The sequence below is a fragment of the Convolutriloba macropyga genome, chromosome 8 (assembly GCF_964194025.1).
Source record: "Convolutriloba macropyga chromosome 8, txConMacr16.3, whole genome shotgun sequence".
Taxonomy (NCBI): domain Eukaryota; kingdom Metazoa; phylum Xenacoelomorpha; order Acoela; family Convolutidae; genus Convolutriloba; species Convolutriloba macropyga.
Window position 1 is genome coordinate 57,214,914 of NC_134475.1, and position 24,102 is coordinate 57,239,015.

The 24,102-nt window shown below is 36.5% G+C and overlaps 1 protein-coding gene across 3 annotated transcripts in view; it reads right to left on the reverse strand.

Annotated features, from left to right (window-relative positions):
- Positions 1 to 24,102, reverse strand: part of LOC142344850 (uncharacterized) — a 217,935-nt gene that overhangs the window by 138,593 nt on the left and 55,240 nt on the right. For all 3 annotated transcript variants that reach the window (XM_075396870.1, XM_075396869.1, XM_075396871.1), the window contains exons 7-8: positions 6,470 to 6,763; positions 2,504 to 2,734 (exon numbers count right to left, since the gene is read on the reverse strand). In XM_075396870.1, the coding sequence (XP_075252985.1) occupies positions 2,504 to 2,734; positions 6,470 to 6,763 (525 nt within the window). The remainder of the gene's footprint in view (positions 1 to 2,503; positions 2,735 to 6,469; positions 6,764 to 24,102) is intronic.

A 24,102-nucleotide genomic window follows, 5' to 3' on the forward strand; every position in this document is an offset into this window, starting at 1 on the left:
TGCTCGGCTGTGATGTTGTTCACACCGTGCTTGGGTAGAAGGTCTCTACCAAGTAGTCCAAACTCCTTATCAGACTGCACAACAGCTAGCTGTTTTTGCGTGAGCTTGCTTCCGTTCCACTCAACGTCACAAGTAAGTGATCCCAGAAGCGTTAATTGATGACAATCATAAGCTTCGAGATGTCTTACCTTACTATCCAACTGAGGTTTACCAAGCTAAGTCCATATTTTTGATGATATCACTGTGCCGTCTGCACCTGTTTCTACCTGAATTTTTACTTTGCAGTTATTTATTGAGATATATTCCCATGTCACAGATATGCTAAAGATTTGTTCTTCAGTATAAAGGATTCCCATATCCGATGCTGGAGATGCATGCTCTGAAGAAACATTTTCTTCTTCGCAAAAGTTATTCTGTTTATTGTACTTACCTGAATTTGGTTGGGGTTTGCTTCTACACACTTTTGAGAAGTGTCCCACCTATTCACAGGTATTGCATTTTTTTACTTAGCGCTGGACAGGGTCTACTAGAGTGAGGCTTACCTCCACACCTAGTGCACATGTTGTTTTTATTAGCCGTAATTTTTTCATTTGGTTTTCGAAAGGTCTTTTTGAAAATGAACCCAACTTCTTCTTTCACATTAAAGGGCTTATTACCTGATGAAGAACTTGCAAAAGCCATTGCTTGACTTCTGAACTGTAAACTCTCGGTCATTTCAGTAACCGACATTGCTGGTTTTGCTTTAATACCGTTTAGTAGTCTAAGTTTTTCTTCAGGGTCCCTCAAACCTGAAATTTATGACCGAGACTTTAGATATTTCAGATTCTTCAGACTCTAAACCTAAGTCACTTTATTTTTACCAACTCCTCTTCGGGGTTGGCCGCTGTTTTCACTTTTTCGAAGTCACAATAGCGTGCTTCTTCTCTAAGACGTGCTAGGAAGTCGTCGTCTGCCTCCCCTACACCTTGTAGTACGGACAGAAATTTAGCCTTTTCTGCCGTTACTACTCTCTCTTTAGGAGAAATATAATTTTGAATCGCCAATCTGATGTCTTTATACGGAGTGTCAATCAAATTCCTAGGACTCATTAGGCTCCTAAGTTTAATAATTGCATCTTGCCCGCACATACTAAAGAAGATATTGGTTACCTGTAAGTCCTGTACAGTACCATCGTTGTTGACCTTGTCCTCTTTCTCCTTTGCGCGACATTTCGCCACAAAAGACATAATCCACGCAGTAGCTGTTTCTGCATTCTGTAGATCCAAAATTTGTTTGTCTGTACCTGGTCTGGACACCATTGTCGTGGTCGATAGCACGGGTCAAAGATTTCAATAAGTTGAATTTTAAATTAAATTTTGAACTGAAAATATACAAAAATTAGCTTGTATTTATAGTGGTTATCTATGCGAAAAACTACAGAGAAAATTTGAAGTAGCTAAAAATATTTTACATGATTGGCATGTGAATAGATCTTAACTCCGAATCCCGGAGGTGATTTTCTATTTTCATCAACATTTCATCAGAATCATATATGGCTTGGGTACAATCGAGTTCATTATTTGGAGGTCGGTGGAAGTTAGAATCAGGTTTCTGTTAGTGGGAGAATTTGCTTCTGACATATGATTGATAGGTCAATAAGATAATGATAGCGCCAAAACAAAATTAGAGCTGAGTTTAGTTTTGTGGCCATTACTTATCGACACAGCAATAAAGTTTGTCAGGTAAGTTCTTCTTTCGTTCTTTGAAACTTTAATAAAGAAAACTTCTAAGTTTCTTGACGTTTCTTTGAAACCATCACAGAAAAAAATATCAGAATTTTAGTCCAAAATAGTTCACCAAAAAGTTGATCTTTCAACTGGTCAAGCTGACTTCAATTTATACAGAAAAAATATTCCACACCGGTTATGTGATTAACTTCTGCCCATTAGGATCACGAAAACAGACAAATTGCATAAGTGTAAATAATTATTACTTAGGATTGTTTTTCCTGGATTAAAGGATGCCTAATCTTCTTTTGATCGTAGCAATACCAAAAAATTTTTCAGCTGAAAAGTTTGAAATAACTCCGCTTTCTTTCGTTTACATTCGACGTTTTTGAAGCATTCTGAACGTTGCAAACAAGTCTGACAAATAAAAAACCAACAAAAATATGTTGTATAAACTTTAATGATGAACATGCTTGGATGACTGAACATAGATGAGCAAAACATTGGCAATTTTTTGCGGAATCATGGAACAAAAAAAATTGCGCGACAGTTTTCTCTCAAAGCTCGATTTAGGAGGAAAATAGACGCATCCGTACCTAACGCTCAGAGAACATCAGTACTGATTCGACCATTTCAGCGAAACTTTGATTTTCAGTAATGAGTTAGAACGATTTCAGAGAAATTTTGTTTTTCTATATTGATTCAGAACGATTTCAGAACAACCTCAATATTAGTTTCATATGCATGATTGGTCAACAAAAACAAACAATGACTGCCTAATTTTAAACCCAGGGTACCTTGATGATAAACTGGATCCTGGAGTAAGTGCTGGAGTAGAAGTGGAGCTGCTGTTGGGAGTTACAAATCCCAGTCCCATTCCATACCCCATTGGAGACAGACCTCCGGCTGATGATGATGAAGGGCCAGCATTTGTGCCAGTGGCGATTCCAGATGCACCCGTAACACCGGTTGCAGTTGTGCTTGTAGAGTCATTGTTGAAACTACCACCTGATGATGACTGAAGGAGGCTGAAATGAAAATGCGCACGGCGAATAAACGGCAAAAACTGAGTAAAAAAAATCGATATTTGATTGTTGGGATTTCGTGGATTTGGAAAACAAAGACCAGAGGGCGAGAACAAGCTCAATTTAATTATATTTATTTTGTCTGGACTTCAGCCTGGGTAGTAAAATATACACTAAGAGTGTATATTCATTTGTTAGTTGGTAACAACAAAAGGGTATAACCAGTTTAAGAATCGGACAGAGTCTTCAAAAGCACTCAAGACTTTTGACCCTATATCCATAACTTATCTATAGGGTTTTTATCCGCAATAAATACCACTGCTCCTTGAAGAACCATACTTGCGAAGAAAAAAAGTTAGTCCTGGTGTTATACCACACAGTTTATTTCAGTGCAGATTATTTTTGACACTGAAAAGATCTTTTGATTTCGACACTGAGCATTTTCACAATAAGCAGAAATTTTTCCATTACGTCGAGTTGAAAACCACAAAAAAATTCAGACTTAGAAGTGTGAAATAAGAAAAAAACGATTAAAAAATTCTAGGGAAATTTTAAATGTTTTACCAAAGAAAAAATTACGTGTTGATTGGAAGTATTCCAGTGTCTTGTATTTAACAGTCACATCCCATCAACAACAATAAAATACGTATAATTTCCACCTACAAAATGGTCTTTACATGCCATTCAAATTTCCACGTAGGTACAATTTCAAAATTGAATTTTTGCAAATCGTAACTCCCCAGCTAACTGGGCTACCGTACCGATATTGAACTTCATATCACGGCTATCGAAGGCTAATTTCAAGTCTTATGTAGTTCGCTTGTACCAGGTATAGGTCCAAATGCAAGTTTTATTTTGACAGCCCTGAGAATACACTCGAATACACCTTTGAAACACTCAAAAATAAAATATTGTGATGTTTTTGATATTACAATAAGGGGTTCTTTGGGGCCTCGGAGCTGTTTTCAGCGCAAACTTTGTCCAAAAACAGCCAAATTCAAATATGTATTTGTTTTTCTTCTGTTTGAACGAAAATCTAATTATGCAATCAGAGGTTGTTGAAGGTGAAAACAACTTTAAAAGTGGTGTGCTAACATAACCAACAATTACCACTTGCCTAAACAAAATCGCAATAATTGTAAATTTCATCAGATTTTTGTGTCCGTTTGGAATCAGAACCTATGTATCTGATATACTCATTTCAAAATTATGTAGAGTGTTGCAGCAGAAAACGTGCCCTGCCCTAGCCAACCTTACACAACTACCTTGTAAAATTTGTAATAACCTTGTCATATCCTGTAAGAGTACATACCCTTATCCTGTTATGAGATCTCAAAAGATAAGCAGGTATAAGCCCTCTTCTTAAATTTATCTATCTTTCAAGATCTTACAAGATAATCGTTTTTGGAGCAGCTAAATATTATTAGGAACTTCGAGTTTCAAAGCGATAATATTATAAAAGAATATGTTGTATAATGAATGAGGTTGGATGGGCAGAAGTCTTAATTTTTCTCGCCTATCTTGTAAGATCTTCCAAGAATCTTGCAAGACTCTTGTAATTTTTTACAATTTGGTACAACAGTCTTGCAAGATTCTTATAAGCTCTCACAAGAGAGACGTGTAAGGTCGACTAGGGTGCGCTTGCTTTCGCATGGTCCAAGTAGCTAATTTTTTTGAATTTAGAACCTATTTGTATCCCTAATTGACGGCCTCGAATAAAAATTCTGGGTTATATATTGGGTTGAAATGAGAACAAGTGTAGCCGATATGGCAAAAGTTGAGACCCAATATCGACAGATAGAAGTACCTCTAATGTCCTCTGAGAGTTTTAATGTAGTTTTACTATCGTTTAAGATGTTGATGAAAAAAACGATTATATATTTGGTTACATATACAAAATTGATCAGATATTGCAATGAACCACAAGCTTTTTCAATGAACCACGAATCTTTCTTCAAAATTTAAAATTATTATGGAAATTGCTGGATATTTTTTGTAAGTCAAAAACTCAGTCTCGGCCAGGACTTCTAATATTTCGGCCATTCAAGTCGTGACCAAGATGAGCACTAAAATCGGGGTTTGCATATGAACTTTTAGAGCGTTATTAAATTCACAACTACATGGCAAAAATAGGATTTTTCGATTATATATAATCAATTTTGTCACTTATTTTCCCGACCCATGTATTAAGATTAGATGGGGAAGTGAGTGAAGAAACCTGTTACACCAAGAAAGTTGAGATCAAAGTTGTCTTAAAATTGGATCTATGTGCAAAGACTGGTTCGGGGTCTAACGTGAAAATTATTGACCTTATTTGGTAACTACTTCCTCCACCAAAAGTCACTAGTTCTTTTCAACAATGACACACCGTTATGGTCAGGAAGTCCGAACAGTACGTTCAGAATTGTAGTGAAGTCGGAATTCAATCCATTCCTCTGGCTTTCGAAACGTTTGGAGGATTTTCAGAGACAGTTCGTAAGACTCTCAAACGAATCGCTACTCTGGCTGATAACAGAAAATTGTTGCCGGCAGGGTTGTCGATAGCCTTCAGTAGAATATCTCAATCAGTCTCTGTTACAGCAATTCGGGGGTCTGCAATCTTGTCTCTAGCAAGGGATGCGAGGTTATAGGCACATATGAAACTGGAGCAAATGTTTTAATCCTTGTTGCAGAAGTTAAGAGGTGAGCCGGCCTTGAATAGTGTGTCATCCATGAGTGGGGACAATCTATAATGATAAGTCCTTGACTCACCCAATGAGTGGGGAGCTCAAAATTTAATGCATCATCATACTAGCTGTAACTCAGTGGCGGGTGAATTTTGATTGCCCAGAACAGGAAGTTTTACCTCAAACAATTTTTCCAAGAAGGAAACGAGTGTGATTGCATGGGTGATTGCATGGGTTGAACTGATAAACATGACCGTTTATGAACCAAGGTTTTCTAATTAGATAGATATATTCACCTCAAAAAATACACATACTGGATTTAAAAAAAAACAATTAGCAGTTTTGCCAATAACCATAGCACTATTCACAAGAACATAAGTTTTTCAACTTGCTCTTATAGTACCTGTAATAATTTTCGGGCAATAGAATTTTAGGCTGACTACAAAATGCTAGAAGTGGTTATGTTTATCCATGAAAACTACTTACAAAGCCTTTTAACAAAATATAAGTAACCTATTTCTACATTTGCGTAACTCTAATCCAACGCTGAAAATGGTTGTGATAATTTAAAAATGATGACGAAACTTTGTCACTCGTTTCCACAGAACCCAAAATTTAAAAAGTTTGCCTTTTCGGACAACGGTCACGTACTGACCTCTACCGTCTGATCATCATTCATTAGTGAAAAGGTTGCGCTTCATCTTCTATAATGAGCAAACCGTAACCTTTTGAATTTTTGGAGTAAATGAAAAGATCCAGTTAGGTATTTTTAATCATCACGTAAGTACCAGTGCTACTTCAGGCTTGTCGTATTGAGTTATTGGCTATGCATGCTAATATTTTTTTAAAGCTTTTTTGGGTTATACTTCTTGGTAATTAATTTAGACCGATCTTATTGTGATTTTATAGTAAAATTGAACAGTGAGCTCTCCTTTATTGGAAATGAGTTGCGGCTAAAGAGAGTTGAAGTTATAATTCAGTTATTAAACTTTTTTAACAGAATAAAAATTAAAAGTTTTTTGTTGTTGATGGGTTTAAGAAATTGGGTCGACAAACATGGGAAAAAACCAACCTGCATCGTCGGCAACGTGGAAAAGTCGGACTTAATGAATTCCTAGATGTTAATGCGTTGTCGCGGCTCCTTCTTGTAACATCCTCGGGTCTCAGAAGAGACAATTGCGGTGAAGGGTGGGGTGCTGCCGGTTGACTAGCGAAATTTGGACTGATGTTTCCGGGGTTTTGGAGTGCCCTCGGTGATGAGGAACGACTGCCAAGAGACGATGTGTATGTTGCGGGCTGGTTTCGGACGTCTTTGGATGTCCGACCACCAGTAGAACTTGATGATGTAGATGTCCTTTCCTTCTCACTAAAATGAATCATAATTATTTCCCATTTCTGCAAAGTTTTCAAAGTAAGTCAATGGTGAAAAATAATGTTCTTCGAAATTTTACCAGTTCTGATTTAGAGTTTACTCATGCCCTATTGGGCTAAATAGCCTTCGGGTTTTGGGCTCTGATTCATACTCTTCATCAGAAAAAGATTGCCCAGGAGGCCGTGATGACCGGCCGTGATTAGAGAACTATTGCAGTACGGGGGGCACAGCGGCCAATGTTTTGCTATCACGAGAGTGACTACCCTTGAGTTTCCATCGGCTGATCATGGACAAGATTTTTACTGATCACGACTGCTTATCTAGGTGCGTCCGGCCATAGTTGTTTTTGAGCAAGTCATCCGTCTGACATTGGGTTTGATCAAATTATGAAATCGGGTAAACAACATAAAATGATCTTACCAATCATGAAAAGTAATTATGTATGTTACTATGGCCATATTCTGATCATGTCAATTTTTACTATAGTGAGAAAAAAAATCGGAGCAAAAATTTTGGATTTCTGAAAGCCTCCTGAGCTGTTTGGAATCTAACTCTTGAATTTCAATGCGAGGTTAAAAACCTTTGAAATCCTGAAAGACCTGTTTTTTTCAGGAAGTAACTCTTTAAAAAACCGGCAAAAACACTGAACTTGCTAGAAAAATGCTTTAATATAACGGCAGCCATATATAGTAGATCCACAAAAAGTATTATCATAAAATTCAAGTTAGAAGTTAACAGGAAAGACTAAGTCTAGTTGCGGCTGCCACTTCAACCCACGCACAGACACAGACACACGCACACGCACACACACTCACACACACACACACACACGCACACACATACACACAAACACAACCGCGCATTGACCCCCATCAGGAACCCATATTAGCGTTTCCATATAATCTCCACTGGAGGTTGGTGGCTATATATAGAGTTTTTGTTTTCTACAGCCCCCCCCCCCCCCCCCACATTACAAACCACCAAAAATGTTTCTCGAAAATCAATATATTAGCTACCTTTTTTATATTCATCAAGCCAGAAAAGAAACCATACCCTGCAATCTACAATCACGGCACCTTTAATGTCATAATAATCTGAAATGAAAAACATGAAAAAGAAACAATTTTTCTGGTAATTACTGGTTCCCAACTGCTCATAATGAATCGAACTAATTCGGTTAATGGTATCCAGGTACCATGACAATAATACCGCTTATTTCTTGTTTTGGTTCTGTAGATTCATCAATTTCACAAGCATTTCTGCGACATCACATCTTTACGCAAAATTTCCAATTTTGCTCCCAAATTTTCGAAAAACTATGAATTTTTCTGACCAAGCCAACAAATTAATATGTAATGCGAAGTGTAAAATCATGCAAAATAGATTGTATGATTTTTACCGATAAATCTGATAATAAAGGAAAAACTTAGTCTAGCATGAAGTAAAATTGATTTAGCGTTTTGCTATTAGAATATAATGTGTCAGTACTGATATACTCTGACACTAAACTCCGTGTAAATTCTTACAAAACAATGTGTAAAAACGAAATTTAGCGCTCTTGGCTTAAAAAGTTTTATTAGCAAGGAAAACTTCCTACTTTTTTTTCACAGATATTAATCAGAGTTTAAACAAAAGGATTTTATTTTCTGTTTCAAGGGATGAAAAATCCTTGTAAGTTCCATAAGAGACATTAAAAAGTTTCTTGATACATCTTACAATGCTTAGTAGAAAACAAATTTTATGATCTTTGGATTCTTATTAGGAACAATATATGATCAATGTATTGCTAGTAATAAAACAACCAAACGTGATGCTTATTGTGGTCTCTTAGTTTCATATATTAAAAATTTAATTTGCTGTCCTCAAAGTTGATTATGCAGAAACAATTTCATTGAGCTCTTACTGAACAAACAAAAAGCACATGTCATAATCAGTATCTTATAGCGTCAACAAATATAATAAAAAAGTTGCCTCCGCGCATTTTTTCTAGGGCATGAAGAGTGCGCGTCACGTTATATGTGCAGTACTGTATAATTTAAGATTTTTAAAAAATTATATATTGTTCGGAGTTTTCAAACAATAAATTGGTTAGTTAGGATAATTTTGCCAAAGTTGTCTTTAATTTTGCCAAATATTGACGAAAAATGCAAGAAAAAAGTTTTTGATACCTGTTTTGGATTGGCGAATTGGGATGTTGACGAATTGTGTTCTATGCGGCAAAGCCACAAACCAGTAAACGAAAAAAAATTTTAGATGTGATGATGAACTTGGAATTCAAGCAAAAATGTAACCGAGGGAGAATCGAAATTTCAATATAAGTAATCTTATTTTTGTCTACCTGAACTGCTTGACCCGGGGACAAGAATTAGAGTGAAAAAATTTCAATAAATACCCAATTTGTCTGCATATAGCCGTATATAACTTTGAGGCGTTTTCGTCGTCTATTTCTCAGGCATTATAAGTAGAAAGGTTTCGGGTTACTTTGGAACTAATTTTTCCAAGAAAATAGGAATGGTGTTGCTAATCAGTGCCAAATATTTTTTCCAATATGTTGGGACAAAATCACTGTACACTAAATCTTTGTTAACCGTCGAGTAATATAAAGAACGATTATTAAAAAAATCAAGAAGAGGCGAAGTCTGCTTTTCAGTAGCAAACAATTTTTTTTCCAATTAAATTGAAAATAGGCAATAAAAATAACTTCTTCCTATCGCTGCTATGTTGGGACAAACTCGGAGGACTATAAAGGTATACTTTTTTTCATCAAACAGGTAGGTGTTATGTTCTGGTAAAAAAAAATTAACAGAGATTGGGGGTAAAATTTTGATTGAAAACAGGGAGCATGATGTGAACAAAGAGAATATCACACTGTTATAGTTCGCAATGTTGCCTCTGGCGTTGTGAAGCCGGATTTGCTAATTAAAGTGGGAAAAAACAATCTTTCTTCTCAAAAAGTGCGCAAAAATGCACGGAATACAAAATGTACAAAATTTCTAAGTTGTGAAACGGGACGGAAAATTGCATTATTCACAGGCTTTTACTGTTTAAATTGGATTTGAAGGGAGAAATAGGAAAAGCGTCGTCCATTTGCAATTCCATTTTTAACAATTTCAACTAGACCCCTTCTTTTTATCTGACAGGGGCCATTAAGGACATTGTGAAGTAAGAATGGGCTAAAATTGGCCCTTCAAATATCAACTTTTGCTCCAGAAATCTGTTCAATTCAATAGCTCTCAACCCTTGCCTCATTACCCCCCCCCCTCCCGTTGCGACACGACGTATGAAGGACACTGACAATATAATTGGCCGCTTCGCTTTGAGAGGTTCAAAATTTGATATAGAAAAAAAGAAAGATCGATTTTTTCACAAATCTGACTGACCTCAAAAGAAAGCACTTTTTTGCTTTAGATGTGGTTGAGCTGACAATTGATATGACCTTGAAACATTTTCTCAATCCAGCAGTTAATTAAGTTATTATATACTATATCTTCTTCGTAGTCTATATTAACGAACACATGTTGAAGTGTGAAATGCGGGGACTACAATAGAGAAACGATAGCTATACCCTAGTCATTTAACATTGCATATAGATTGCTAATTATTCTTAATTATTAATGCTTTAATCTTGTAATATCTTGCAAGAAACTGTTACTATATATTCTGAGCTAGTCAGACCCTCCAAGATTTGCGATCTTTTGCAAGCTCTCGTAAGAGTATTAAGAGAATTCCTTCCGATTTTGAACAATCTCTTCAGATTTTAAAGTTTTAAAACCACCTGAAAAATACGGTAAATGAACACTCTTTAAAACAAATTTAAAGACACTAGGAGGGACTTAAACATGGGTACCACAGTGCAAAACGAAAAAAAACTTCTGAAAATTTAACATGATAACGCTCGACTACAAAATTATTTACTTAAAAAAATTGCAGCTGCACAAGAACCTCAGCGGAACCGAAATATCACAGCCTGGTTCTCGAGCTTCAGGCCGGCCTGGCTCTTCACCTAATTCAATTGAATATAAATCTCGTCGAATCAATTAGTCGCTCGGTCGTATTAAAGGACTGTAACTTTACTTTTGAATTGTTTTCATTGAAGTTAGGAATATCCTAAGTGATGAACAATATCCAATGTCGTACTGAAGTTTGTAAGGCTTCAGTCATCGTCAGTAATGTCGCTAATTTCTCGCAGGAAAGCTCAAATAAATTGGAAAATTTTGCCAAGTGGTAAAATCTTGCAACTTTAAATTGACAAAGAATAAAGATTATTAAGACTCAAGTTATATTCATTGTGAAAATCAACTGATCTCGGTACCAGTCTCATAGAAATCTAAATTCGATACAATTACACTATTTAAATAAATGAGTTAAAGTAAATAATAAAGTGAATATCATATTTAAGATCGTCATAACTGGTTCCTGATTGGTTAATCAATTAAAATGTTTTAGGTCAATACTCACCCTGTAAATGTCATATTACTGCAATATTTGATTTTGTTGATATAAGCACGAATGCCTTTTACGCATCACTATGTGCCTCAAACATATGGCATTTGAGGACAAACAAATAAATAAGAGTTTACGTATATAGGAGTTTTCGTATAAATAGGAAATCTATAAAAAAGACGCACTTTTGCACCAAATAAGTGTTAATAGCAACACTTGTGGGTCTGATTCAACAGCGTGCATGTAGCTCAGAGATTACCCTAAACACGTGCTAAAACCCTTGGTTACTCAGGTTTTACTTTTAAAAATGCGGAGGGGTTGGACAAATTTGGATTCCCAATTTGCAAAGTTTTCTGTTCCAGTCACTTTTGAGATTTGACATTTTCTAAGTTCTCTCAATTTTAAATTAATTATTGCTGTCTGATGGCTCATGATTATGATTTGAGGGTTGCGCCAACATTGCCGGCCCTGTTTCCAATCCTGGAAGCACCATTTTAGAATACTAACTTCACGACTGGCCGGTTCTGCTCTCTATGTGCCATTTTGAATTTTGATGATCGCGCAACACCGTCGTTGCCATTGAAGATGTCGTTCCCATTTTGTACTCACTGCGTTTCCCAGAGTCATCTACTAGCCACACTATCTCACCTTCATTCAGGTTTCGCACATGTTCTTCTGACCACTTCGAACTCTGGTTCATTTTTGGAAGATATTTACGAGTCCATCTTTTCCACATCATGTTGGCACGTGGTTGAGCTGTTTTGAATGATTGTCTCAGATCCTGTTGATGCTCACTAGATGATTAGAGCACTCGCGTTTTCTCGTCCTAAACAGAACTAATTCGGCGTGAGTGCTGTCACGTCTTCAAGATCGTCACTTACTGCTGTCAGGTGTTTGCGTTGAGAGTTTGTTCCACAAGACACATTGTTTTACTAAGAAACTCTTCGGCGAGGGTTCGGTTTTCAAGGTTGCAGTCATAACTTTTTTGCAAATTAGAACTAATCTCTCCCAGATTTCATCAAAATGTGGCGCTCCAGAAAGGTTGAATTTCCATACGATCCATTTCTGGGCTAAGTCTTTCTCAATCTAAGCTCTTTCCTACGCGTCCATGAATGTTTTCAATTGTTAGCTGCTCCGACAAAATTTGTTCCGATGTCACAGAGGATGGTGTTTGGGCAGCAACGTCTTGCAATGTGGCTCGATACTGCTGCTAGACATGACTCTGTGTCTAATGAATGTGACACTTCGATGCGTTGTGCTCTGGTTGTTAGACACGTGAAAACGAAACGACATGTTTCCAGGGAACGTCGCGGGTACTTGAATTCATAGGGTCCAAAATGATCATCTCCGGTATTGATAAATGGGAGCACATGTTCATCAAGTCTATCTCGCGTTACCTCTGCCATCCGAATTGGATTCGCATTTATGTGCAGACATTTGACACATCTTTAGTTGATTTTCCATAAAGCTTTTCTCAATACAATTGTCCAAAATTCTTTTGGACGAATATTTCTTGCGTACTCTGTGACTTGGTTATAGTTGTCGCAATTTACTCTCTCCAACATAAGTTGTACGACTGGGTGTCTTGCTGACCAAAATTAAGGATGGTTTACGTTGTAACCGAGATTCGAATGTTTCAGCCAGACTTGCAATCGAGTTGTTCAATGCTCCTCTATGAAAGCAGACGATTTGGCAATGTTCAAGGTCTTTGAGATTTCTTACTACTTGTTATCAGTTTCGAAATACTCGGGAAGCTTTCGTTTTGAACAAATCACTCTGCCTGGTGGATGTCATCTGATTCGAGATATCTCTTCTGCTTTGTCTTGAAACTCATACGACAGGCAATGAAGTTTAAAATTTGATTGAAGCTACTGTATTGTCACCGGTCGAATGGTTAGTCTGAATTAAATTGTATGGCTACAGTAGTGGTAGCTTGCTCATTTTTGACTTTGTTCACAAAGAATCACAGCTTTGGACACTTTTCTTCATCTTTTTGTTACAATGCCGGCCCGATTAACCACACAGATTGCTTGTGTCTTTCAATGAACACTCCTCTGTTGCCGATATCTGCCGGGTTTCTGACGCCTTTTAAAATGTCCCCATTGATCTATAGAATAGCTCTCCAGCATTTCCAATGCTCTGTTGGCAACTAAAACTTGTTGTTTCTTGTGAGCTAATTGTAAGCATTGAAAAAGTGTTGTTGTATCTGTCCAATGATAGACTGTAACAAACTTCACATCATGTTCTCTAAATATCTTTAGTCTGTGCCTCTTTAGTCGGACTCCATAAACTGCGGCTTAGAAAAAATCTTAATTAGGAATTGTCGTGTGTTCGATAGGAGCCACACATCATTATACTATCAGTAAGAAAGTTTCAAGGTCGCTTCACCTTGCAGATATGCCACGATGCACTATGTTTCCTTTGAAGCGTCTTAGAAAATGTGAAACTCTTGCTTGCTTGTACATCCGTTTTCAAAATAAAGTCGATTTATATAGTAATTTCACCTCGCAACACAGAGCACCAATCATGAATATTTTTGTGAGCTCAGTTGACAACTCTTTGTATCATGGATTTCACATTGCTGCACAAATGTTTTTGAGAAGAAACCTTATCCTTACTTTTAAGGCTGAACTTTTCCAAAGTGGGTCGAACAATGCTGAGACAAAGGATAAAAACGATTATCTGAGTTATTTTTGCTTGGACTTCCTGCTCAGTTCCACTTCAGACAGTTCACAATTTTCGTTGGTTTATCTGCATTTGGGATCTGTGACTTGACTTATACGTCACTCATTATCCATTTCGCCAAATTAAAACCACATTTGCTGAAGTTTTTATTGAACCTGTTGGTAGATTTCGATTGCTTCTGGAGGTGTTGTGACAGACTTTAGAAGGTCGTCCATAAATGAATTTTGCTGGAAAAAGTTGAAAAATTATTTGTTGTCTCTTGCGACTTTTTGCCCCTGATGCAAATCGTAGTAGGTGGGCGAGCTCTTTGCCCCCAAAACGTGTCGTTTTTACTCGAAGACTAAAAAAACCCTCTACTCTGGATCTTCTCGCCAGAACAATTGTCTTAGAATAAGCTGTCAGTGCTTGGGACAGCAATTTGAAGAAACATTGCTTCTAAGTTGGCTCACAAAAGTAATTGCTGATCGCAGAATCGGAAATTAATACGAACCAGACTCTGTATCAGGTTATCATAGAAGTTCGGATAGAAGTTTTTCATGGACTACACTTTGGTTATTCCGTGCTGCGTTGCTTACTCGTCTGACGGTGAATCCTGTTGTTTGCTCCAATAACATGATTGCTCTCTGTTCATCTTTCGATTGAACAGTGACATCACAGTTTCAGGCCTAATGTTTGATGAACAGCCATTCACTAAACTAGATTGCTAATGTCTGTACTGCAATTGAGGTTGCTGTTGTAGCAAGAGTTGCTTCTTGTATCGTTGGTAGCTGAAACCTTAAAGACCATCTTTTTTCCGCTTTCACTGCACAAGTTTCAGCATTATTGTCCGACCTCCCGATTTCTAATGGGTGGCGGATGCCATAATAATCTTGTCCAAGAAAATCTTGAACCTCTTTTTAGATTCTGGCTCTGATTTGGCAGGTTTCTCAAATGTGGGTAGCGGTCGTTCAACCCTTGCAGATCTTCAATCTGGTCACCCAACTTCTCTTAAACAAAAAGATGTCCGGTTGTCTATGGTAGACATAAGGACTTTTTGGCCTTCTAGGTGGAGTGTAGACAGGAATGACTTGTCTACGAGAAAAATGTTGATGAGCCGGCATCATACATTGTAAGCACGCTTATGCTCAGATCACCATTCACCAAATTCATATGCGCAACAGGGAGTCCTCATTGCATGATGCCAGTTGCTACTGCCGTTGTACTATCTGATACATTCGTTGTAGCCTCAATCTTTGAGAAGTCTTATTGCAAATGCTTGATATGTCGTCTTCAACAATGGGGCACATTGCAAGTTCTACTTTTGCATTCCCTTGAACGACCAGGTCACAGGCAGTTGAACCACAATCTGAATTCCTGCACATGTTCACTCCGTTTGTTCAGTTTCATTGAAGAAAAGCTTTTGAAATTCCAGATGGCGTGCGGACATTCTGGTTTCTTCAGTTTTGTAGATTTTTCAGCTTTGGATTCCGATTGTACTCATTTTTGTTTTTTTGCGGATTTGAAACATATAGATTGTCTGGGATTACAAATCTTCGTGTTTGAAAGCAGTTGACTCTAATCAAAATTTGAAACCAATAGTGTATGATGTAGGTGTCGCAGTCATTTCTCTTTAAGCTGAGAGAAAACTTCTCTGATCCCTGAAATTAGAACTCCCTCCGTTTTCGAGTCAGGCTGAAACCTAAGCCCAGTTAAAACGTTAACTGTGTTTTTGGCTACGTTTGCACAACAAACATTGGTATTGGAGTCATCGTGTCTAACTTGAGCGTGACTGCATATCGTCTTAAGTTGAACTTCGACTGTGACTCTCGAATTGCAGAGAATATCGACTGCAATCTTTTTGTAGAGAATATCCCACGTATGATAATATGACTCTGAGTTGAAGCCCAATTAGGAAAACGCCGCTTTTGAATGACCAGCGAGGTAGTTTGCAGATACTGCATCTTCTCAGCAACGCTTAGCCCCTTTTCATACACAATGACATCAAAAACTTCTGCCCGCACGGGCAACTCCCAAAAAAAATTCGAGACCTCGGTCAAATTGAGTTTTGGTAATTCTCATGGAGCACAACTTGCTTGGGAATTTGCTTGTGGGATAGTTTGGCTCACACTTGTTTTGTTTTGGCTCTCCCTCGACTTGTTACGAGAGTTGTGTTCTGAACTCTGTCTTCTCTGTATGATTTAGAAGGCTGACGTTCCTTGGTGTTGAAACATCGTTTTGGGCAAATGTGGTTCCGGTTTTTTCACCCTATTCGATTTCTGGTTTCTTGAGTATTCTCGAGACAAGCAGTTGCGTCGAGAAAAGCGCGACACTCGGTTGAAAATGGCGAGTTCGTTTTCAGGCAGTCGCTGAAAAATTTTTCAATTCTGTCCTGTGTTACGTGCCTAGGAGGGCCGACACAGCATTTGGAATAGGTGGCAGGCTAGAGCCAGACTGTTACACCAACACTTTCTAAGTCCTCTGCCTGCAACCCAGATGCACAGGAATTTCCTTTTTTCATTTCAAATTCCAGTCACCTTTGTTCTTCGTCAGCCTCTGCTTTCTTGCTTTTGTTTTCGAGGTCATCCATATGCTGTTGGTGACCTGGCAGGTCTTCTTTTAGTTGCAACTTTTGACGTAAGCCTTCTTGTAGTTTTTGCTTTTGTCGACGTAGTTCTATTTCGTCACAATCCTTTTCTAACTCAAGCTGCAGCTATCGCAGTCGTTACTATGTTTCTCTCTTTGCTATTAGGTTTTCAATTTCTTTTTCGATCTCATGCCTTCTTGATGAGCGCGAGTTGGCGATACTGGGTTCTTTCCTGCTTCCTTGTGTAGCTGAATGATTAGAAAAGTCCTCAACGTTTCCTGTCACTCCATTTCCTGTTTCAACTAAAATCTTTTTTAATTCCATATCACCAGCTGACGTGAAAGATACTAACTACCTTTGTTTTCAATTATCCTTGGTTTGCAGGATTTGTTTTAGCATGCCTCAGAGATAGTCTTTTTTATTGCTTAAAGTTTAGGGAGCCGTCTAAATTTTCTGATCCCAACTTGTTTTCCACATTTCTCGCCACGCTATGAATCGATCTCGTTGTTCCGTTTTTTTTTGTAAAACCGCAAAAATGTCCTCCTGATAGTTGAAAACGTAGCTGCAATATTTTTCTATTTCTCGAAGTTTTGGTATTTCTTCGAAAAAGCATTTGGGTGTTTTCTCCTTTTCGCTCTACTTTCGTTCGGTGTCAGCGTCCAAACACTCCAAATACTTTTGCTTCAAGAGTCTCCGCTGTTAGTGTTTGTTTTCTTCAAAATCATCGTTTGTATCGAGGAAAATTGAATATTCTTTTCCGGCAGACACTGTTTTGTTCTGGTCTAAGTGACTTTCCAAGTCAGCGAGGTGTTTCTCAAATGTATTGAGCAACTCAGCTTGCTCTCTTTCTAGTCTCTGAAATTGCACTGATAACTTTTAATCAGCAGTTATCCAATTTCTCTTGTTCTTCACAAAAACCAATTGACTAAAAATCTCATTGAAACAATTAGTCACTCGATCGTATTAAAAACTGCGGCCTAAACTTTTGTTTGATGTGATTTATTAATGCTTTAATCTTGTAATATCTTACAAGAAATATTTAATATGTAATCTGAGCTAGCCAGACCCTCCAAGATTTTGCAATCTTTTGCAAGCTCTCGTTATGTATTAAGAGGATTCCTTCCGATTTTGAACAATCTCTTCAGATTTTAAAGTTTTAAAACCACCTGAATTATACTGTAAATAAAAACTGTTTGAAACAAATTTAGAGACACTAGGAGGGACTTAAACATGGGTACAATAGTGCGAAACGAAAAAAACTTCTGAAAATTTAAATGATAACGCTCGACTACAAAAATAATTACCTAAAAAAGTTGCAGCTGCTCAAGAACCTCAGCGGAAACGAAATATAACAGCCTGGTTCTCGAGCTTCAGGCCGGCCTGGCTCTTCAACTAATTCAATTGAATATAAATCTCGTCGAATCAATTAGTCGCTCGGTCGTATTAAAGGACTGTAACTTTACTTTTGAATTGTTTTCATTGAAGTTAGGAATATCCTAAGTGATGAACAATATCCAATGTCGTACTGAAGTTTGTAAGGCTTCATTCATCGTCAGTAAGGTTCCTAACTTCTCGCAGGAAAACTCAACTAAATTGGAAAATTTTGCCAAGTGGTAAAAGCTTGCAACTTTAAATTGACAAAGAAGAAAGGTTATTAAGGCTCAAATTATAGTCATTGTGAAAACCATTATAGTCTTGTGTACCATTTTCATAAAATTCTAACTTTGCTACATTTTCACTATTTAATTGAATGCGTTAAAGTAAATAATAGGATGAATATCGTCTATAATATCGTCATAACTGGTCAATCAAGTAAATTGATTTGGGTCAAAATATAAACTGTAAATGTTTATTTACTTTAAAATTTGCTTTTGTCAACATAAACACGGATGATTATTACGTAGCACTAGATGCGTTGAAAATATTGCAACACTATAATTCACTATAAACAAATAACTAAAAGTTTAGGTGATTATCATAAAATGAAAATTTAGCTATAAACAGGAAAAGCATGAAAAATTTAACTTTTGCACCAAATAAGCGTTTTTAGCCACACTTGTGGGTCTGATGCAAAAGAAATCGCGGGAACCATAGATAGCTTATAGGTCACCCTAACTGTGTGCTAAGACCGATGGTTGTTCAGGTTTTCCCTTCGAAAAAGCGGAGGGATTGGAAAACTTTGGTGTCCCATCTTGTGAAATTTTTGGTTCAGTCATTTTTGGCAAATTCTAATGTTTTTCTGTTTCAATGTTGTTTTTTGATGTCTGATGACTCTTGCTGATGATTTGAAGTGTCGTCAACAGTACGTTTGATTCGGGCAGATAGTTGAACTTTGCTTGATCGAAATTAGTCATTTTTCCGATTCTGAAAAATTATTGAAAATAATCATTATCGCAAAAATGATCAACTTCAACAAATTTCTATAAATATGAGCTTATTGACATTAGAGTGACTTTTAAAGTTCATATTTGAGTTATTCAAAAGCCATGAGTAAACGTGCAAATTGATTAAACAGGGGGATTCGTTCAAGTGCGTTCGAACATAATGATCTTACGCTCATTGTAAATTTGGCCTAACTGAGCATCAAATGAGGCATATACTAGAAAAAAGTTTGGATAGTGTTAACAATTGCCTTAGATGAATTCAGAGGTTTTTCAGAAAAAAATCACCTGGGAATGGACGACTGTCGATAGACACCCGCAAAAAGACACCTGCCAATAGCCTATTGTCTATGAATTGGTTATTCAAACATTTCCGTCACCTTAGCCGTGGTTAAATTTCGTTCCTAAGGTATTCTGAAGAATGTCAACGGGTCAAGAGTCACCTGGGATTAGAGGAGGGATTTTCTAGAAATAATTAAAAGACACTTCGCAACAGATACCTGTCAATAGACATCTGTCAATACACACCTGTCAAAAACCTATTGTCAATAAACTGTTAATAAGGATGTTTTCATCAACTTCGCCATGGTAACATTTTGTTCTTTAAGGTTTTCAGAAGAGTATCAACGTGGCAAAAGTCACTTAGGACGAATGAAAGGATTTTCATTAAAAAAATGATACACCTGGCAATAGGCAACTGTAATTAGACACCTGGTTAATATTTGGATACATTTGTGAACACGGGTTACGCAATTCTCCTCAGCTTTGCCGAATTTTGCTGATTTATCTATTTTCATTATTGTTGCACTTTCAATGTATGAACATAGGAAAAAAGAACAAGAGATACCCAGACCGGGCATATTTTCCCGTGACGAGCTGGGTATACCTCTGTGGCGCTATTTTGTCATTGGGGACAGTGATATTGTCAAAAATCTAACAAAAATGTGAACTTATGCGTGCCAAACTGCAAAATTCACTGATAATATCTGAGGACAGAACGCATTGCAGTGAAAAACCATTGGCTGCCCATTGGTCTCTCATAATCCGATGAAATTCTCAAATTACGAAAAACTCACTTTTCACTCTCTTTGTTGTTCCGAAGTGATTAAATAAACAAAGACAACTTTAGTCAACAAGTACAACAAAAGTATGTTGAATTTTTGAGCAAAAAAATTGTTGTAAGCTGATCTTACAAAAAAAAAACATACAACTCACCAATACAACCTAGAATCTAAACATCTTACCATTAAAACCTGGAACAAAAAATACACAGCTAACAAATACAACCATAATATTTGCAATATTTGCCAAAGAAAAAGCGAAGCACATAAAAAATGAGAACCCAAATTTAGTCAAAAACTTCCTCGTTTGTCGATCCTGCTTGAACCCGACCCGGGCCGAGGCGTACACCCGTATTCCACCGTTATTAAGCGAGAATAAGGGTGTGAAGCCAATTCCACTCTTAATTAGCAGGGATAAGAGTGTAAGAGTGTAATTTTGAGAAAACTACACTTTAATGTACAATCTTTACACTCTTTAGTACACCTTTATTACACTTTCAAAAATACACTATAATTACACTCTTTATTCCACTCTTTATTACACTCTTGAGCGAATTAGGTGAAGCAAATGTAGAACTTAATGAAAACCTTTTGTTAATAGCATTTCGAAAAAGACAAGTTAGAAAGTCTATTTTAGCCCATTTTGTTGACCTGATACTGAATTTTTTGAGATTGTGCGGAAATAAAAGCCAATAGTTTGATTTGTATACAGAATTTTTATGAAATCTCCAAATAGGTGAAGAAAATGTCGAACTTCATTAAAAACGTTTGTTAACAACTTTTTGAAAAAGACGAATTGAGAAATCTATATTAGCCCGTTTTGTTGCCCTGATACAGATCTTTTTGAGATTGTGTAGAAATAAAAGCCAATAGATTTATTTGTATACAGAATTTTTATGAAATCTCCAATTAGGTGAAGAAAATGTCGAACTTCATTAAAAACATTTGTTAACAACTTTTTGAAAAAGACGAATCGAGAAGTCTATATTAGCCCGTTTGGTTGCCCTGATACTAATTTTTTTTGAAATTGTAAAGAAATAAAAGCCAATAGATTTGAATTGTATGATGAATTTTTATGAAATCTCCAATTAGATGAAGAAAATGTCGAACTTCATTAAAAACGTTTGATAACAACTTTTTGAAAAAGACAAATTGAGAAGTCTATATTAGCCCGTTTTGCTGCCCTGATACTGAACGTTTTGAGATTGTGTAGAAATAAAAGCCAATAGTTTTGAATTGTATGATGAATTTTTATGAAATCTCCAATTAGATGAAGAAAATGTCGAACTTCTTTAAAAACGTTTGTTAATAACTTTTTTAAAAAGACGAATTGAGAAGTCTATATTAGCCCGTTTCGTTGCCCTGATACTGAACTTTTTGAGATTGTGTAGAAATAAAAGCCAATAGTTTGATTTGTATACAGATTTTTTTATGAAATCTCCAATTAGGTGAAAAAAAAGTCGAACTTCATTAAAAAAGTTTGTTAACAACTTTTTGAAAAAGACGAATTGAGAAGTCTATATTAGCCCGTTTTGTTGCCCTGATACTGAACGTTTTGAGATTGTGCAGAAATAAAAGCCAATAGTTTGAGTTGTATACAGAATTTTTATGAAATCTCCAAATAGGTGAAGAAAATGTCGAACTTCATTAAAAACGTTTGTTAACAACTTTTTGAAAAAGACGAATAGAGAAGTCTATATTAGCCCGTTTTGTTGCCCTGATACTAATTTTTTTTGAAATTGTGTAGAAATGAAAGCCAATAGTTTTGAATTGTATGATGAATTTTTATGAAATCTCCAATTAGATGAAGAAAATGTCGAACTTCATTAAAAACGTTTGATAATAACTTTTTGAAAAAGACAAATTGAGAAGTCTATATTAGCCCGTTTTGTTGCCATGATACTAAACTTTTTAGATTGTGTAGAAATAAAAGCCAATAATTTGATTTGTATACAGATTTTTTTATGAAATCTCCAATTAGGTGAAGAAAATGTCGAACTTCATTAAAATTTTGTTAACAACTTTTTGAAAAAGACGAATTGAGAAGTTTATATTAGCCCGTTTTGTTGCCCTGATACTGAACGTTTTGAGATTGTTTAGAAATAAAAGCCAATAGTTTTGAATTGTATGATGAATTTCTATGAAATCTCTAATTAGATGAAGAAAATGTCGAACTTCTTTAAAAACGTTTGTCAACAACTTTTCGAAAAAGACGAATTGAGAAGTCTATATTAACCCGTTTTGTTGCCCTGATACTGAATTTTTTGAGATTGTGTAGAAATAAAAGCCAATAGTGTGATTTGTATAAAGATTTTTTATGAAATCTCCAATTAGGTGAAAAAAATGTCGAACATAATTAAAAACGTTTGTTAATAATTTTTTGAAGAAGACGAGTTGGGAAGTCTATATTAGCCCGTTTTAATGCCGTGACAAAGTACTTTACATTCTTTACGAGTTTGTGTAGAAGTAAATGCCAATACTTTGATTTGTTCACAAAATTTCAATAAACCGCCGAATTAGGTGAAGAAAAGGTCGAACTTCATGAAAAACCTACGTAAATAACTTTTTGAACAAGACGAGTTAGAAGACCTATATTAGCCCATTTTGTTGCCGTGATAACGTCCTTTATGAGTGTGTGTAGAAGTAACTGCAAAAACATTGATTTATTCACAAAATTTTAATGAACCCTCGAATTAGGTGAAAAAAATGTTGAACTTCATGAAAAACGTTCGTTATTAACTTTTTGAAGAAGACGAGTTAGAAAACGTATAATAGCTTATTTTGTTGCCATGATATTGTACTTTTTGAAACTCTTTATTTTTATCCAAAATTTTAAGAAAACTGTCGATTTTTGGGGCAAAAATTAGTCATTTTTGTCGAACTTGGCTTAAATTATCTCAAATTTTAGGTGCAAACATACATGTTTTTGGTATCAAAATAAACTAGAGTTTACGCTTCCAACAACCATATAATTATCTTTTTAAAGTATTGCCAAACAAGAAAATGCGAGACCGAAATCAGGGTCGATTTTTGCAAAATTTTCGAATTTTCAAAGTTGTTTGGTTTAATAACTTTTTTGTTACACTTCGTATTTGAAAGTATATTATATCATTTTCTTGCCCATTTAATCCTCTTTACGAATATATAAGGGTTGAAAAGTCTCGGTTTTATTTCATAGCCTAATTTTTCGATTTTCCAAATTTTGCTGAAATTAAGCCAAATCCAGCCAAAATCTCAAAAATCGAGTTTTGATTCCTTTATTTTTTAACTGTTTTTAACCCTAGGTTGAAGCCCCAGTTCATGCTGATTCCAAAACATATTAATTTTTTTTAAATTTGGTTCAGTAGTTTTCGAGATATAAGCCTTTTTCGGACGCGTACCAGGGCCCCGGCCCCCTTCGTCCCACCCGCCATTTTTAAACCTTTTTTTATGCGTTCCCGTTCTAATTTTGAAATCCCACTTGCCATGTTAGATTCTATGTGAATCCAGCTTTCCAATGATATACTTTTTAAATTTCAATTTTAGAAGTGCTCTCTTCATAGTTGTTGGCCGTAAAGCAGGGTATGAAATTTTCGTTTGGTGTGTTGCCTCACGGTAACGTGACATGCTCATCGTGAGTGAACACAAGTGAAGACCCCGGCACCTGCCTCCTCTCACTTGACTACCATGAATAGAGCATTTGAAATTGCGCAACGTTTACGAAAGTTCCAAAAGCTCACACAGTAAGCAGGAAATAATGTAATTAGTTCCAATAAGTCGATTTCACGGCAAAGACGCAACGGATTGTTCGGAGAATCGACAGGACGGATCGATGACGGGACGGAGGATCGAGGACAGAGGATGAGTTGCGATGACGGGACGGGGTCGCGATCAGGGTGGCGGCGGCCCATCGCTCCGTTTCGATGGGACCCATACAAAAGTTATATCGTTGGAAAGCTCTCGTCAAGGCGAATTTGATGGGCTATAGGCCAGGACCCATTTTGGGCATACTATAATATCTATACTATTATACTTTTGGTTGGAAGTTTCTAATGTGATGTATTAGTCGCTAAGCGTTTATAGTTTGTGTATCGTTTTTAGATATTGCTGTTGAAAACATGGACGTAAACGAATCGGCAGACCTTATGTTTCCGCTAATGCACCTCCCAAAAAAGCCATCAAGCCGCTTTTCGCAGATGACCAAGTCAATGGCAGGGTAAC